General features: G+C 33.9%; 1 protein-coding gene across 1 annotated transcript; it reads right to left on the reverse strand.

Moving 5' to 3' along the window:
- Positions 1–166: 166 nt before the first annotated feature.
- On the reverse strand, positions 167–18,596 carry mfsd8 (major facilitator superfamily domain containing 8). The gene is made up of 12 exons (XM_022670291.2): positions 18,245–18,596; positions 17,173–17,246; positions 15,663–15,706; positions 13,123–13,363; positions 11,058–11,171; positions 10,222–10,366; positions 9,750–9,808; positions 8,349–8,457; positions 8,022–8,156; positions 6,204–6,307; positions 3,357–3,580; positions 167–2,356 (listed from the first exon to the last, which is right to left on the reverse strand). Exons 1-12 carry the CDS (start codon positions 18,301–18,303, stop codon positions 2,150–2,152), a joined length of 1,515 nt encoding a protein of 504 aa, XP_022526012.2. The 5' UTR covers positions 18,304–18,596; the 3' UTR covers positions 167–2,149.
- Positions 18,597–19,398: the final 802 nt, after the last annotated feature.

Consider the following 19,398-nt stretch of genomic DNA (forward strand, 5'->3'; position numbering starts at 1 on the left):
AGTGTGCTTAGTCAGTAACTGTATTGTGAATCTAAAGAAAATTAACCGGAATTAATACAGTACAGAATTAAATATAACAAACACATACTTTCAGGTGGTAAAACACATTCTGTAGTTAAAAGTAATTAAACACTTAAGCTTAAAAAAAAATAATAATAAGCGTACATTTTTTTCAGTTTCTCAGTTATTTAATGTTACTTAATACAACAGGTCCTGTAATCATCAACGCTACATTTTCAGTTAGATAAAGTCCAGATTTCTCCCAAAATGGTAGTGTTAAAGTCACTTAAACTGAGTGTTTATCATGATTATTGCTTAATTATATTAAACATTATAATAAGCAGTAACTTTATCTTTGTTTTTTTAGAGACTAGGTCCTGAAAAATCAGTTTTATATCCTGCACAAGCATACAGAGCCTGTAGTGTCAGTTCATTTACAATCATTAAAATAAGAAAATTTAAATTATACAGAAATACAGACAAAAGCATTCAAATAAAGCATTAACACAAAATAAAATAAAATAAAAAATCCAGTTTACAGAAAAAGCATAAATCCATTAGTTATTTTCTTAGCAGGCTAGAAATACCCACATTAAGCCCAACATAGGGCTGTGTACTAATTCATTAATTACATTTTTATACCATAAACAACTTCGCAAAGCACAAAAAGACCCCAAAATGTGTGTTGTGGTGTAAGTCCTTGTATGGACAACATCCAGTAGGTACTCACCACTGCATCTCTCCCATCACAGTTTAGTTCAGATCCTTCTATTGGACTACATTCAGTTTTTAATACATTACCTTAAATAACTGACTGTTCATTCGCTGCCTAATACAGCTAGAACCGATACTAAAATCATCCAAACAAAGAGGAAACATAAAATGAATCATGTAGTAAACTTAAGGCTTAAATTGCAAAGTCCTGATGAGTGCCAGTTTCACCATCATAACATTTTTAATGGTCTTTTTTTGCCACTACGCTTGAAGATGCTTTCAAAGTTGTTGAAATTGACTTAAGAGGGCTTAAGAGGAGAAGAAATTTAAGAACTGAAAGCCTGAATTCCAGGTGACTCTACCTCATAAAGCTGACTGAGAAAATCCAGCCAAGATATGCAAAGCTGTTATCTAAGCAAAAGGTGCTACTTTGAAGAATGTAAAATGTTAGAATATAAAACATTTTCAAGTATGTTTAACAATTTTTTGTTACTAAATTGATCCATGTTTTCTTTACAGTTTGGATAATTTTAGTATTAATCTACAATACAGAACATTTTAAAATGATGGAAAAAAAACAGAATTTAAGGTGTGTCAAAACATCTGACTGGTACTGTAAATACTGTAAAGCCAACCTTTCATTAGTGCTACTGTAGCTAAAGAGTAATACAATTTTAGACTGGATTATGATCGGAAATCTGTATTTTAGCTCAGTGATCAGATTTCTCAGTGTATGTCCACTCTTAACCAGAGTGTTTGAGTAAGTCTTAGTCTGCAAATGCGTGAAAACAGACCTGGTAAATGCGGAGGAAAAGCTGGTATTTGATCATATTGCGGCTCGATGTGTTAAGAAAAGCAGAGATAAGAAGTTCGAGATTTACGTGATATGTTTACGTCACATCTTATTCTGCGAGTTTATTGGCTGGTTGCAAAGCAATAATCTGATTACTTGGCTACAGAGTTTAAAATCTGATGTTCTACAGTAATCAGATTATTAAATGCAGGTAAACTCACATATAGATTTTTTACTTAATGGTAATAATGCTGATGATGCTCAGAGTCAATAAAAAAAATAGTGATTTTTTAAACTATAAATACTGTGTTTAACTTTGTATCGAACTTTAGCCAGTTTTAGAGCTAAATGGCTAGTGGTGTTTCTATTAGTAGATCCCAACTATGGTATATAGTTAAAGCTATTTCCCAACCTCCAAATATGAGGCATTAAATGGTTAAGTGCTTCTGCTAAGCGCTAAGCTAGCGCAACCAATCCCAGGAGGGTAGAATGGGTAATTAGAGGGTTCAGTAGATGATCCTAGCATTCCTACCACCCAGAAAGGCACTTTATTCTCACAGTTTAACCCATTCAACCTGTTACCCGCTTATAATCAGTTCAAATTTCCCAGTAAACGAGGGATATTCACCCTGTACGCGATTATTACTCCTCGATTCGTCCGTATCGCACAGAGAAAGCAATAAGTCTCTTGTACATGGCAGTGAGGAGTATGATGGCTGCCAGCACAATGCCACAGATCAGACTGAAGGCCCAGCGAGGTCCGAGCAGGGTGTAGACCTGAGAGACGAACACCGGCCCCAGCGTCCGAGCGCCACTTCCTGAAGCCGTTAGCCAGCCCATGTACACACCCTTAAAAACACACCCACACACACAGACTTTAACAACTGAATACTGTTTAATATTCAATGCTTAACAAATAAATTCACAATTAAATCCAGAAATAAAGCCTAGTCATAGTTTAGGTCCTTAATTTATTGAACTATAGGTGCGTTGTCAACCGTGCACAGTGCAGCTTGATTTAGTGTGTTTTTGCTATCGTAACGACTGGAAAAGTACACCTAGAATGCCTCAAAAAACAGAAAAGACATACTAATTCTGTACATTAAACATGGGTATGTTTTGGGTGTAACATGAAATAAACCAATCATCGTGTCTTTTGCAATTCTCTGACTCCACACTCAGCTCAAATTGGAAAAAGGCTAAAAAAAAATGCCAGGAAGTGACTGGGTGATGTATGGGTTTAGAGGCAGGGCATGAGGGAGAGCTGATTGATTGGCTGAGCTGCAGCAGCAGCAGTGTGCCTCTGATAGCAATAAGACACAGATGGTTGGATGTCAGCAGGGGGGCGGTATTATTGATTATCTGATCTGCATGTTGTGTACCAAAGTACACAGACACATCATCCACATCTATAGCACAGTTGTTTTTTTAAAGGTTAGAAAATGTTTATACAAATTTGAAGCAGTACTGATATGTTTTATTACTTCAAATCAATATATTTCAGCTTTTAATGGAAAAAATATGGTTCAGGGTTTATTTGAGCTATGACTTTGGCGGATTGCTATTTTAACGACACAGCTTACTGGACGTGTTCAATGTTCAACGTCTAAGTGTGTCTGTCTAGGTTGTATTCAGTCAGTGGTGCACCTGTGTTTTCTATTGCCAAGATATACAGCAATATACACTAAATTTACCTGAACATAAGCATCAGTGTAGATATATTCAGAAGCACTGTTGCTATTTAAACAACATAGGCGGAAGGTGTGAAAATAGACTGTGGTGCAGTGCAAGATAGCAATGAGCACCATAATGTCTCAATTTGTACATTTTCATCAAATACACATCATACCTGTGGTTTGGGTCCGAGTATCTTTGAGTACAGGGTGTAGGACATGACGTTACACGCAGGATAGCCCACTCCTATAAGAATATCAGACGTGATGTACTGAGCCAACTGGATGGCGGGGGTATACTGGCACCAGATCTGTTCAGGAGGGCATCCGGTGGGTTCCACAGTGCCATTAGCAGCATTAGCAGCAAAAGTAATAGCTGGTATGGAGTTATTCTGAAGATCTTTGTTTGGGGTGGGAAGAGAAAATTAGCAATAACATGTTAATAAATGTCATATTAACACTGTATTAGAGAGCACATAACAGTTTTACAAATGTTCAACACTCGACATTTTCTCAATCACATTTTTATCAAATGCCAAGTCTCGTCATAAAGGAGCTAACAGTGCTAGAAACAGCATGGCAGTTTGTTCCTGTGTTATTTGTGCGAATAACACATTAGTGCTATATGCTTTACCCAGTAATTCAGAGCTAAGGAACAAATGGTTAGAATTAGTCTATGGAGGAAAAACACCACCAGTCAAGTACAATTGAAATAGATAGGTGTATGTTTAGAATAGTTCTGTTTTAAAACTAGTTAAAAGTAAAAATCCACCCCGGGGTTTGGTTTCAACTGCCTGGGCGTGGTAGAATTGTACTTTTTTACTTTCTGGACTACCCACCTGTGTGTAACTATAGGTTTAAATAGGATCTCCGGTGGATTTGGTGTTTTACTCTGAGAGACTCTAAGACTAGATCAGCGGCTGAACTGCACTTAGCAGGGCATTATTACACATGTTGTAAAGTAACATATGACATTGCAAAGACTGTTATTAGTGTAAAAATGTCTTTATTTTAAAACGTTTCTAACTGTTGTTGGTATTGTTGCCTCCTGGTGTCGCAGTGCTGTTAGCCAATCAGAGGCGATACAGTGCCCTCCATAATTATTGGCACCCCTGGTTAAGATGTGTTCTTTAGCTTCTCATAAATTGAGTTTTGTTCAAAATAATATAGGACCACGATGGAAAAAAAGAGTAAAATACAACCTTTAACTCAAGTGAATTTATTCAGTAGGAAAAAAATCCCACATTAAGAAATAATTATTTAACATCAAATCATGTGTGCCACAATTATTAGCACCCCTGATGTTAATACTTTGTACAACCCCCTTTTGTCAACAAAACAGCACCTAATCTTCTCCTGTAATGTTTCACAAGATGGGAGAATACAGAAAGAGGGATCTTTGACCATTCCTCTTTGCACATTCTCTCTAAATCATCCAACGACCTGGGTCCTCTCCTCTGCACTCTCCTCTTCAGCTCCCCCCACAGGTTTTCAATGGGGTTGAGGTCTGGGGACTGAGATGGCCATGGGAGGAGCTTGATTCTGTGTGCGGTGAACCATTTCTGTGTAGATTTGGCCACATGTTTAGGGTCATTATCTTGCTGAAAGACCCAGTGACGACCCATCTTCAGCTTTCGGGCAGAAGCCACCAGATTTTGTTTTAAAATGTCCTGGTATTTTAGAGCATTCATGATGCCATGCACCCTAACAAGGTTCCCAGGGCCTTTAGAAGAGAAACAGGCCCACAGCATCACTGATCCCCCGCCGTATTTCACAGTGGGCATGAGGTGCTTTTCTGCATACTCAGCTCTTGTGTTACGCCAGACCCACTTAGAGCATTTGTTGCCAAAAAGCTCTATCTTTGTTTCATCTGACCAAAGCACACGGTCCCAGTTGAAGTCCCAGTACCGCTTAGCAAACTCCAAACGTTTGCGTTTATGATTGTGAGTGAGAAATAGTTTCTTCCGTGCATGCCTCCCAAACAGCTTGTTGGCATGTAGATAGCGCCTGATGGTTGTTTTGGAGACTTTGTGACCCCAAGAAGTTACCATTTGTTGCAATTCTGTAACAGTGAGCTTTGGAGATCTTTTTATTTCTCTTATCATCCTCCTCACTGTGCGTGGTGGCAAAATAAACTTGCGTCCTCGTCCAGGCTTGTTTACCACTGTTCCAGTTGTATTAAACTTCTTAATAATTCCTCTGACAGTAGATATGGACAGGTGTAGGCGAGTAGCGATTTTCTTGTAGCCATTGCCTGACTTGTGAAGGTCAACACACATCTGCCTCACTTGAATGGTATGTTCCTTTGTCTTTCCCATGTTGAAGATAAATGGCCTCTGTGTCACGTCATATTTATACCCCAGGGAAACAGGAAGTTGTGAATTACTAATTAAATGTTCCTACATACTCTGATCAACTTCGTAAACTACTGTAGAAGTGACAGAAATACTTTTATTAAATTTATTTCCTAAGAATTGTTAGGGGTGCCAATAATTGTGGAACAGGTGATTTTATGAAGAATAATTATTTCTTAGTCAGGGATTTTATTTCCCCCTTAAAATTTACTTGAGTTAAAGGTTGGACTTTACTTTTTTTCCCATCGTGGTCCTATATTATTTTGAACAAAACTCAATTTATGAGAAGCTAAAGAACACATCTTAACCAGGGGTGCCAATAATTATGGAAAGCACTGTATGTTTGCATGTATGAATATTCATGAGCAAGAGACAAAATCCTTTCGTGTCCCCCCTCTCCACTCATCCACTGGACTAAAGCAGCATTATACCGGATCACCAGCTCAAATGGCATTAATTTAATTTTTCTAGAGACCACAACTAGACATTTTAAAATTAATGAAAAAAAATATGGAAAATTTGATTTATGTTTAGTCTGACGTCAATAGGGCTTCCCAATATGTGAATATTGAGACTGTATTAAAAATTATTCACATTGTTGCCCAAATCTTTGTATAAAAGCTTTAAATTGTTAAAGATTTTGTGAGAAAACAAAGAGAATTAACTCACCTGCCCACTGAATCTTCGGGTACTGGTTTCCCCAGGGTAACAGGATAAAGAAGCCAATAAACACTATGGCTAATCCACTCAAAAGCACTGGACGATCACCAATCCTGAGTGAAAAAAAATATTTAATTTTGAAAATCCTGATAATCTACATTTAAAACAAGAATCTACATCCCTAAATCAAAATGCTGGTAATGATGTACATTGTATACATTGTAGGTTATGTACAAATGATCCACAAACAATACATAATACATAATACACAGTATACAAGTTATATAAGCAACAATTATATTGGAATTATTATTGTACACTCTTTTAGATTTACACAATTGCAATTAACAGCATTGCAAATAAGAAACAAAGCATATTTAAACACTCTTATATTTAATTGGACCTGCTTTAGCTTTGATTACGGCATACTTTTACTGTAGAATCGTTTCTACAAGCTTCTGCCACGTCACAACAATTATTTCTGTCCAGAGTTACACTAATTTTTCCCAAGATATTGTTGTACTGATTATGCTCACATCCCAAAGATTCTCAATGAGGTTGAGGTCTGGACTCTGCGGTGAACAATTCCTTTACATGATCTTCTTCCATTACTCCAGAGTTCAATCTTTACTCTCTCTAGCAAACTGAAGCTGTTTTTGTTGGTTATTCTCACTGATAAGAGCTTTTTTTAAGGCTGCACAGCTGTTTAGTCACTTTAATCACTTGAGTTCCCTTCACTGCATTGTGTGCAAGTGGTAAAGCTCTTACTTTCACTATTAAACAACATATCCCTGAGTTCTAGTGCTGTTTTAAAACCATTTGTTTCCTTCCTGGAAGATGATGTTTCCTCACTGTCCTTCCACTGTTTAATAATAATAATAAAGTGTTGGACAGTTCTTAACCTGATTTTAGTAGTTTCAGCTAAAATCTCTTTAGATGTTTCATCTGCTTTACTGATGCAGCCAATAATTTAACCCTGAATCTGAAACAGATGAACATCTTTTCCACGACCACAGGATGAGTCTGTCTTTCCACATGGCTGTTTAACAAATGAGAAGCTACTCCCTGCATCAGTTAGGGTTAAATAACATGTTGCCACCTGAAACATATTAATCACCCATGCAGTAATTATTATCCAATGGGAGGCTCTTAACTATTTATTTAGTTAATACATACAGCTCTGAAAAAAACAATAAGAGACCACTTTTGCTTTTGCTATTTATATTTGATGGTTTATGTTTGAGTAAAATGAATATTGTTGCTTAATCTATAAACTACAGACAACATTTCTCCCAAATTCCAAATAGAAATATTGTCATTTAGAGCGTTTATTTGCAGAAAATGAGAAATGACTAAAATAACAAAAAAGATGCAGAGCTTTCAGACCTCAAATAATGCAAATAAAGAACAAGTTCATATTCATAAAATTTTAAGAGTTCAGAAATCAATATTTGGTGGGGGAAAAAAAAAATTTTAATCACAGTTTTTTTCATGCATCTTGGCATCATGTTCTCCTCCACCAGTCTTACACACTGCTTTTGGATAACTTTATGTCTTTACTCCTGTTGCAAAAATTCAAGCAGTTCGTTTTGGTTTGATCGCTAGCTGTATTAACTAAAAAATGGACAATGGGTGTATACATAATGAGCTTTACTCCATCACTCTGTAGTATAATTAGAAATGTGTGTTGATTTTATATTTGCATGTGTATATAGTAATTTTATTCTATTACGCTTAAATTAAATATATAAAACATAAAACACAGGACACAAACATTCTGCACACATCATCCACATTGAAGAGTCAACTAATCTTGCTTTAACATACCGTACAGAAATCACTTTCACCACGAGGAACACTATGATGGATTCAAATCCGATGGCTGCCAGTATGATCCCGTTATACAACACGGCTTCTTTCCTCGTCCACGCAAACATGTCCATCGACAAGGGGGTGGAGATACTACAGAGAGAAGCACAAAACCATTATCTGTAAAACTACATAAAAAAAATCCAGGGTTTTTATTGGTTTTCTTGAAAAACAAATGTCTCATAGTTTTTAAAGACATCTAAGCACACAGATAAGGATATTTAACTCTAAAACAGCCCATTTGTAGGTAAAACTTCTAAAAATGTTTATCAGACGAGCACTCACGTTTCAAACACAGCAAAAATGAAGAGAATGACGAAGAAAAGGACGTTGGATGTGAGCACAGCAATTTGGTCAATATTTTCCTCCACCTCAGGGGGCACTTCGACTTCGTCTGAAAAATTAAAAATACACAATATTCAGATCCGAGATCCTTCTCTAAATCTAAAAGCAGTACTTAAAGTACTTGTCCGTACATTTTGGGATTTAGTGCCCTCTCTGGTGAGAATGGGTAAGTGCACAGAGAATGCGAAAGAATCATTTAAAACTGGGCGGGTGTGATGCGGTCTCCTTTTTTCAGAGAGGATGAATGCGATTCCAGGTTATGTTTAGTCAGAGCGAGAGAGAGAGAGTGTGAGCTCAGTCAGAAACTTCACTCCTTCATTTCTTTGGTTTTACTATGAGTGAATGAGCTACTGAGCTCTGAGTTTCCTCTTCTGAAGTCTCCATTGCTCTACCAGCCGCTCGCGTTCAGTAAAACTGAGCCGGATCCTCTTTTAGAGGCTGTACGTGTGACGTAAGTACGTAAAGACGCGTGACGTGGCCAGAAGAAGAAGAACTCCCGCGATAAGCAACCCGACACCCCGGTTTTTAGAATGAATATATGATTAGGTTTAGCAGGGATGGTGGTTTCAGCACACTGGTACCATTAAACACTATATTTTATCCATATTCTTCTCCACTCAGAAATGCTTCTGCTTTCAGTTTAGAAACTAAATAATACAGACTCTACTGGAGAACTGGAGAATTTTTGGAAAATATATATACAGTACTAGTCAAAAGTTTCGACACAAAGTTGTATTTCCTACATTGTAAATGAATATTAAAGTGATCCAGACTATGAAGGAACACATAAGGAATCATGTAGTAACTTAAAAGTGTTAAAAAAAACTAAATGAAGTGTTCTTATTTAGGGAGTTGTTAACTTGTGGTTTCTGAGGCTGGTAAGTCTGATGAACTTCTCCTGTACAACAGAGAAAACTCTTGCTCGGTCCTTTTCTGGGGCGGTCCTGATGAGTGCCAGTTTCATCATAATGTTTTTGATGTTTTTTGTGACTGCACTGTTAACTGAAAGCCTGAATTCCAGGTGATTCTACCTCATAAAGCTGACTGAGAAAATCCAGCAGAGATGTGTTAAACTTTCATCTGAGCGAGAGGTGTTACTTTGACGAATGTAAAATAAAAAAATAACATATTTTGGTTAGTTTAACACTTTTTTGTTTACTAAAAAAAATGAATGACTTTAGAATTAATCTACAAAGTAGAATTTTTTTAAATAATGAAAACACATTAAATTTAATTTAACATTAAATAATTCACCTTCTTTTTAAATCTTTAAAAAACATGAACAGACTAAAGATTAAATTAAATTAAATAAAAATAAAGTGAATTAAATGTACAAAGCACCTTCTGAGACGTAGTTAATAGCTGTGATGTGTCTCCCGTGGTCATCCACACGATGCTCCCTAGAGACACAAATCACAGAAGTGAAAATGCAGCATGTAAATGTCCATCATATATTTGATTACACGAGTTATATTTATAACTATATATTTTTAAATAGTGTGAACTAAGGGTTATTAGGAAATAGGGTCAAATGGACAGTTATGATACACAAGGTTTATTTTCTTATATGGAGGAAAAATTCGTTTTTCGAGTCTCATCTGTGAAACCACAAAATCAAGATTAATTCAGTAAATTATCTTCAGTATTAAAGAAATATCAGTTTTATGTCCTAAACGAATGTCCCAATCACCCTTAATTCACTCTATATCTTTTTTTTATCTCCAGTCAGCGCTTTATTTGAACTTGTTTACACAACATCTTGATCTTGGCACTGAATTATAAACTCTGACCCAATCAGTGGTTAAATCATTACCTCAGGATGATGATAACCAGCAGGATGTTGATGACACCGAAGACAGCAGCGAGCAGAGCGGGAGCCGTGTACATGTTTAACTTCAGTTCGAGGAAGTGTAGAGTATAGCCTTTCTCACCAATAAACGACAGAGCCGCCTGAAGAGCTGCAGATACATCAACACACACACACACATGTACAGGGCTTAACATGCAGGATAAACAGCATAAAATTTACATCAAAGAGGACAGATACAGATAAATATAGGGGTAGATAGACAGACTTTAGGTTTATGGAAGTTGTGAAGTAGTGAAGAGGTAGAGTTACAGGTATACAGTGAATAGCTCTATTTAAGTAATGTTCTAATCCATTGATATCATGTCAAGAAATATTCAATTAAGTAAATAAATAAATTATTTTAGAATAAACGAAGGTCCGTCAATCCAAAAAGAAGAATTTCAAGAACTTTAAAAATATCTTCGAGTGTGGCCATCACAAACTCCATCAAACACATTATGATGGTGAAACTGGCACTCATCAGGACCACTCCAGAAAAAGGAAGAACAAGAGTTACCTCTGTTGCACAGGATAAGTTCATCAGAGTTAAGGGACTCAGTATTTGGGTTTGTTTAACAGTAATTTTCAGTTACTACATGTTCCTTATGTGTTCCCTCATAGTCTGATAGATCACTTCACTATTCATTTATAATGTAGGAAAAAATAAAATTCAATCATTGAATGAGAAGGAGTGTCCAAACTTTTTTAATGCTTTTTTTTTATATCACCAAGAATATTAATATCGCAAAACTACTCCAAAATATATATGTAATTATCGTAAAATTATGTCACAGACATACCCGGGCCGAGTATGAACCCCAGAGCTTGGCAGGCACTCATGTTGGCCATAGCGCTGGTCCTCTCCTTCAGGGAGGTGGCACCTGCCACATACGACCTCACCACAGCTACATTACCTATAGAACATTCACAGACAAACAGTCACTGACATATATTTACTGTTCTCTTTCTTATTCTTAAGGGTTTACTCACTTTTGTGAGATACTGTAACAGGGTGCTTTAATACAATCCCCTCTCTCAAGTCAAAATAAACCAATCACGTGACCCCACACATGGCACCAGAATCGGTTAGCTTCATCACTGCACTCTACTTGACGTGAACCCCAGTAAAAAAAGGCTAGTGTGAAAACAGTTAGTGGTGGTCTGGTGAAGATCCTGATTATTAGTTTGTAATTAAATAAATTTTTATATTTTTATATTTTATAAATAGATTGCACTGAATATGCTATATACTGAATTGCATTATTCCACTTAACCACATGGAAATAGAATTTATAATATTAATAGAATATTTACTGAAACTTATTTTGGAGTGCACTGATATATTTTTTATCATTAAACATAATTTAGGTTTGAAATAATTTATAGTAATAATATATATATGTATATATAAGGATTTTTGATCTTAATCTTTAAAAAAATCTAAATTTTTTCCCTAGATACAAAAAAAAAACATAAAAAAAGAACCTATATATTATCTTCATTCAGTCATCAAGTAGAACCAATCACATGACCCCACACACAGCACCAGAATCCGTTAGCTTCAACACTGCAGTCTACTTGAACGTGAACATGAACCCCACTGTTAGTGTTGGTCTGATGGAGATGCTGATTACTGGTGAAGTGGTTAAAGGAATGGAAAATTTGTAATTAAATAATTTGTATATTTTATACCCTAGTATCATGATAATAGTTTTTTTCTTACTTCTAATATATTTTAATGGAAGAATTGCACTGAATATTTCATATACTGAATTGCATTAATTTCACTTAACCACGTGGAAATACATGTGGAAATAGAATTTATAATATTAATATAATATTTACTGACATTTATTTTGGAGTGCATTGATATATCCTTTTTATCCTTAAAACAAAACTGAGGTTTGAATTGGTTACAATCATTCTCTGCTGCTGATAAGAGTAATACATCAGTTAAACATTTTTAAACTGCAATATATATTATCTATATATTAGGATTTTCAACCTGAATTTATTTATTTTTTTCTACATCTAAAAAAACATTTCTTTTTACAAAGCAGCTATATATTAGCTTCATTCAGTCTACTTGACATTTACTCCAGTAAAAAAAGGCTAGTGTGAAAACACTGTTAGTGGTGGTCTGGTGGAGATCCTGATTATTTTATTTTATTTTATTTTTTTTTTGAGTGCCAAGAAAGGCGCCCTCAAATAAAATGTATTATTATTATTATTATTATTATTATTATTATTGGTAAATTGGTTAAAGGAATTTTGCAAAAAGTTTGCAATTGAAGAATATTTATATTTTATATCCTGGTGTCACGATGAATCGTTTTTTCTTACTTCTAATAAAAATGGTATGGAAAACTGGCACTGAATATGTCATATGTCATATATACTGCATTGCATTAATACCACTTAACTATGTGGAACAAAATTGATAATATTAATAAATTATTTATTGAAACCTATTTTAGAGTGCAGTTATGCTGCAAATTGTTTCATCACTAAAACATAATTTAGGTTTGAACTGGTTATGATCATTCTCTGCTGCTGATAAGGGTAATTTTTTATATCTTCTTATAGATTTTAATGGAAAAATTGCACTGAATATTTAATATACTGCATTGCATTAATACCACTTAACCAAGAATAATTATGCCCTCTCTTTGTAATAAAACATGTAATGAAACATGCAACAAGTCCATGTTTACTCACATTATCAATGATCAATAAAAAAAGCCCATAAAGACCTATTATACTATAATTTATCATGATAACACTAAATAACACAGCATCTTGTCCCCAAGCCCGACCCCAGATCCAGTGCTGCTGTATTAAAGCTGTAGGTTTTAAGGTGTTTACCTGCTCCGAAGCCGACGAACGCCCGAGCCAGCAGCATGTGGTATTTGTTATAGGAGGGAATGAGATAAATGTAAGCGTAATAGATGTTTGCTGAGACGTTGAAGAATATGGAACAGACCAGCGGCTCCCGTCGAGGCCTGTGATTGGACCACAGCCCAAATAAAGGTGATGCCACCATCTGACCCAAGCTGTAGGCGGCAACCACCCAGCCCAGGAAGCTGGCATCAGCAGTGTCATCAAACTGTAATCAATGAAATTCATAAATATATTTAAAAAACATATATTATTCACTATTTATATTATTATATATTATTCATTATTTTATTTTCCTACATAGTAAATGAATAGTGAAGTGATCCAAACTATGAAGGAACACATAATGAATCATGTAGTAACTTAAAGGTCTTAAATAAACTAAATTATCTGTGGTCTTGTTTACTTGTGGAAACTTGTGGTTTCTGAGGCTGGTTACTCTTGCTCTTCTTTTCCTGGGGCGGTCCTGATGAGTGCCAGTTTCACCATCATAATGTTTTAGATGTTTTTTGCTGTGACTATACTTGAAGATACTTCCAAAGCTCTTAAAATTATTCTTTTCAAATTTACTGATCTTCATTTCTTAAAGTATTTTTTCTTTATTTAGTTGAGTAGTTCTTGCTTCTCATAACCTGGATTAGAACATTACTCAAATATTCACTATTCACTGTATACCTGTAACTCTACCTCTTCACTACTTTACTTTAACTGATGCTCTCAAACACTTTATTAAGAGACAAGAAATTCAAGTAATTCATTCCAAGTGACTCTCACCCTCTTAAAGCTGACTGAGAAAATGCAGAATGTAAAGAATGTAAAATATAAAACATTTATTTATTTAGATTTATTCATTTAATTATAAACAAAATACATTCTATATACAGAAGAAAAATACAAATCACAAAAAGCCCCTTTTTTATATAGATTTATATAGTTACACATATTTTTTATACAGACCAGCTTTTATCATTCTTTCAAACAAACATTTTTTAAAACATATTCTGGTTGGTTTAACATTTATTTATTTCATTAATGATTCCATATGTTTTTTTTTTCATAGTTTGGTTGAGATTTCAGAACATTTCAAAACACTGAATTTAAGGTATGTCCAAACTTTTGACTGGTACTGTATATTAAATATTATTTGACAAATATTTAGTTATTGTGTTTTTATTTTAGCCTCCAGTCATTTACACACACGGGTCAATATATGTCATTATAATGTGTATTATGTGTTAGCAGTATAATTTCATTTAATGTTCATATCAAACACTCTAGTTACAGTATGTATTTTGTGTTAGCAGTTAGGGGTGGGCGATAGGGCTCTAAAATAATATCACGATATTTCAGGGTATTTTTGCGATAACGATATACTTGGCGATATAGGAAAACTAAAATAATTCATTAATTTCAGGATTATAGTATAATAGTATAACAGTATAATCATAATGTGGCAAAAAAAATAATATAGCATAAAATAATATAATGCAGCAAATAATATTGCAGAATATTTTCATGCATATAAACTGCAAACTAAAACAATTATACAATAAATACACCTAAAGCTTCACAGTAAATAATAGACTACTTTTAAGACAGAACAGCCCTATTATCACGATATGGATTTTTAATATTATGATATTTCTGTGTCACGATATATTGTATACGATATAATATTGCCCACCCCTATTAGCAGTATGATTTAACTTAATGTTCATATTGAACACTGTGATAATATTTTTTTAAGATTTACTTGGAATTAACATATTATTATACATATAGAGGAATAAAGTTTTAATGTTTAATGTAAAGTTCTTCTTTAATGTAGGTGGTGTTTATTTAACATGTCCACAATGCTGCCTAGTTAAATTGGATAGAAGTGTTAAAATTACACATTTGTAAATACATTTTTGCAGTGAAGCACGGTGGTGGTAGCATCATAATGACCCCAAACACGCCCCCAAGATGACAACTGCCTTGCAGAGGAAGCTAAAGGTAAAGGTGATTGATTGGCCAAGCATGTTTATACACCTAAACACAATTGAGCACCTGTGGGGCATCCTTAAATGGAAGGTATCTATCTTAAGCACAAGGTATCTAACATCCACCAGAAGTGTGGTTTCATCATGGAGGAGTGGAAAGGGAAGCTCTACTAAACCCCAAAGACATGAGAGTTAAGGCATATCTTCAGTGTTCTCCCATGAAAATATACAATATAAAACATTTACTAAAATGAACTCACTTTAGAGAGATACTTTATATAAATATAGATAAACATACTGTGTAATCACTACTAGCAGTAATTGGTGAAAGGAAAGTTTGTAAGATGCCTCAACATCCACCTAGTTTAACTGCTTCTCCTTTTCACTTCTGTTTTTCTGAACTGTTTTCTAGAAATTTCCGTCCTCTTTCTTTAAAAAAACATTAACAGAATTTCCTGAACCAAAATCAGGGTTGCAGTTCTCTAAACATATTTTAACCTCATGTGAAAAAAGCTAAATCTTTACCTTTTGCAGATAGGGCCATATCGATGTGATGACAATAGTGAAACCTGTAGATATAAGCAGAGATATTTTTACATTTTTTTTTCTTTTTTTTTTTTATTTAGAAGATTTATTAATTTCATTATAAACAAAATAAAATCTATATATAGAAGAAATAGATCACAAATAATCCTATAAAATAAATCTTATAATAACTGCCCTTTAAATTACAATAGAAATCTACCAAAAACAAAACTAAACAAAAATATATAAAAATATATACATTACAAATCACATACTAAAATCACATTTTAATTTAATTCAACTACTGACTGTTCAGTTATAAAGTAATAAAATGGTTAAATATAGTATATATAGAGTACCTTGGATTTGCATGTAAAAATAAAAAGACAGCAAAAAACACAGATCCGTCACAATAATACTCTTTTATTTTCTTGTATGATCTATTGTCTCAGCATTATTTACTGCAATAATTAATCTATCTGTAATTTTAATCTTTTTAGATCTTGAATACACTGTAATTGAAATTGTATATCATGTTTTCTCCTTTCTTGTGTATTTTTGCACTTAACATAGTTTGAGATGTTGTTTATATCAATAGACATTTACCAGCCAATCAAAGAGCAGCTTAGCCCCGCCCACTGCATTAAAGTAAAGAATAAAAGCATCCCAGCTATGTTACGAGTTACCAGTTTATTTTATTGCTTAGGAACGATTCGTAAAATAATTTTTTGTTTTTTTATACAGAAAAAACAAATGATTCACTGCAATGAACCTGAAATTAGAATGTATTTTTTTTATTTATTTTTTTTTATTTACTGAATCTTGTTTTTGATTGCATTGTTATATATATATATATATATATATATATATATATATATATATATTTTTTTTTTTTTTTTTTTCTTTCATGGTTCAGATCCTTTTCTGCTGCTGATAAGAGTTATAAATAAGTTAAACAATTTTCAACTGCAATTAAATACATGATTTAAAAAAATATATATATATTATGATTTTTAACTGATTTTCTTTTCCTTAAATATAAAAGAAAGACATTTCTTTTTACAAAGCTGCTTTACATAAGCTTTACTCGGGGCTCCAGCTACGGATGGCAAGCTGCATGAACAGGATTTGAACCAGCAATCTCCTGATCACAGTGGCAATGCTTTAGACTGCTGGGCCACTCAGAGAATGTAAAGTTCCTGTTTAATTGCAGCAAAAAAGTAATGAAAGTAAAATGAGTATTTGTATACTCGCGGAAAAACAGAATTTGCTATTACTTTGTCAAATATATATTATGTGGAAAATCTTGGCCGTATTGTTGAGCCCTAGCTTAACTGATATTAATAGATGTTCCTTGCTGTGTAAAACAAATGGGAAAATATTCAGGTTAGCATCAATTAATGAGCTGTAGAGTTACAGTAGAGTTACAGTAGAGTTACAGTAGAGTTACAGTAGAGTTACAGTAGAGTTACAGTGTTGTGGTTGATTGTAGGGTGGATGAATATCTTACCCACGCTGCTGAGGAACATGGTGAAGTACATGACCCGGATCGACTTCCACCGGCTCCTGTCAGCTTCCTCCACACTGCAGAAATAAATAAAAAACATAAATATTATTATCACTCCTAGTCCTCAATTATTTGATTATTGATTTATTATGAGAAAAATAAATAATGGTAGTTTTTTTTTGTGATCACTAAAGCTGTGTATTTGCAAGAGCTTTACAATATCAGTCATTTCTCATTTTCTGTAAATAAATGCTCTAAATGAGAATATTTTTATTTGGAATTTGGGAGAAATGTTGTCTGTAGTTTATAGAATAAAACAACAATGTTCATTTTACTCAAATATAAACCTATAAATAGCAAAATCAGAGAAACTGATTCAGAAACTGAAGTGCTCTCTTCATTTTTTATAGTATTGAGGCTGCAGGTGTAGGTGATACAAAACCCTTTTTGTTTTTGCAGTAAAATAAACTTACTTACATTCTGAAAATTTCAGGGGTTTGAAATCTCCTACAGGAGACGTGGAGAAGCTGCCTGTTTTCTCTCTATTTAACTTAATCATAATTAATAATTCCAGATCAGTAACAGGAATCCACCCAAATTTCTGCAGGTTTAAAAATAGATGTAAAAACTAGACAACCATGACAAAACTAAAGGTTTGGAGAACATGAACTGTTTGATTTGTATTCAGGAAAATATTGATTTTAAAATGAAGTTCATGAAAGATAATTTTATTTTTAAAGTTTTAAAAAATAATTTCTATTACAATTAGAATTTATAATAACGTTTATTATCAAACGTGAGCGCTTAGTTAGTGGTGTAATATCAGGCAGAAAATTGACAAAAATGCTGGCCTATTAAATGGTTAACTAATAAATGTAAAAAAAAAAACATATTTGATATACTTAGAAACTTAGAAATATGATGTTTTAATACATGTTTACCCTTTAAATTAAAACATTAAGAAGTATCTTAGCTACCCTTGCTAGTTAACTAGATAAATTCTGTCTATTAAAGTGAGGTTGTGTGTTTGTATTGTGTATATTAAGATATTTATTAAGCTAGACTTTTGACTCACCTGTCTGCATCTCCTGAGAGCAGTGGAGTGCTTTCCTCCTCAGAGCCAATCAGAGACATGGTTTATAGTTTGTTTTCTAGAAATGGCTTTTTAAACAGCCCTAAATGTCCTTTACATGCTTCACTAACTTATTCAAATTAGCTTCCCATTTCATATCTGCTGAACTGCGGCTGCAGGAACTGCAGGGAGAAAGTGTATAAGATATAAAGTATTGCCATTTTATTACAAAGTGCAGCTCTGCGTTAATAACGTACCGAAAAATATAAATAAAATAAATAAGAGCAGTGCTGAAGTCCAGCAGCTCTACTGACCCAAAACAGAACAGACGACTTTAACCAGAGATCCTGTAGAGAAGAGAATACCCACTTATATATATAATGTGTCGCAGGTTTATTATTTATCAAACCACTAGAGGGCGCTCCGGAGGAAGCCTAAAATGCCTTAAAATGAAGGGGATCTTATGGAGCACTTGTGAAAAAGTATATTTTATTAATGTTTAATCATATTTAGACCCCAAATCATACTAATTTTATTAACACATAATAATAACAAATGTTTCAGCGCTGAAAACATAATTTTTTAAGCTTTAAAACTCCAGTAATAAACTTTTTTAAACATGCTAGAGCTCAGTCAGCCCACAGTATTAGCAGCAATGCTAGCGTTTTTACTGCAATAAACACGTTTTATGTATAGAAATACATAATTATACTTTAGAGTTCCTTGCTTTTATAGTACAAAACTTTATTCACTTTCCGAAATTAAGTTAATATTTTGAAAAAGTATTTAGACACTATTTTTAATTCTACTTTTAGCCGTTTAGCTCCATTCGCCTCCATTCATTGAGGGCTTACTAGCGAGCGCCCTCTAGCGGTATAGATCATTTTCTGATATAACAGGGGAAGCAGGAAGTGGAAAGTTACGTCATAAACCAGCTCTGACTGCTCTAATCCTCCTGATCACCTCTCAGCCGTTGCGTTTTTGTTTTTCAAAATTAAAGTCTCATCCGCTTTCAAAATAGAGGTCCTTAAAATTAAAAAGTCCTAAAATTGCTTTTACTGCATTTTTTATTAGACTGTTAAATATATTGTGTACAATCCATATTTATATATTAATAAATACAACACAAAATACAACATATTAATAAAGGCACACAA

This window comes from Astyanax mexicanus, chromosome 15, assembly GCF_023375975.1.
Source record: "Astyanax mexicanus isolate ESR-SI-001 chromosome 15, AstMex3_surface, whole genome shotgun sequence".
NCBI classification, from domain to species: Eukaryota; Metazoa; Chordata; class Actinopteri; order Characiformes; family Acestrorhamphidae; genus Astyanax; species Astyanax mexicanus.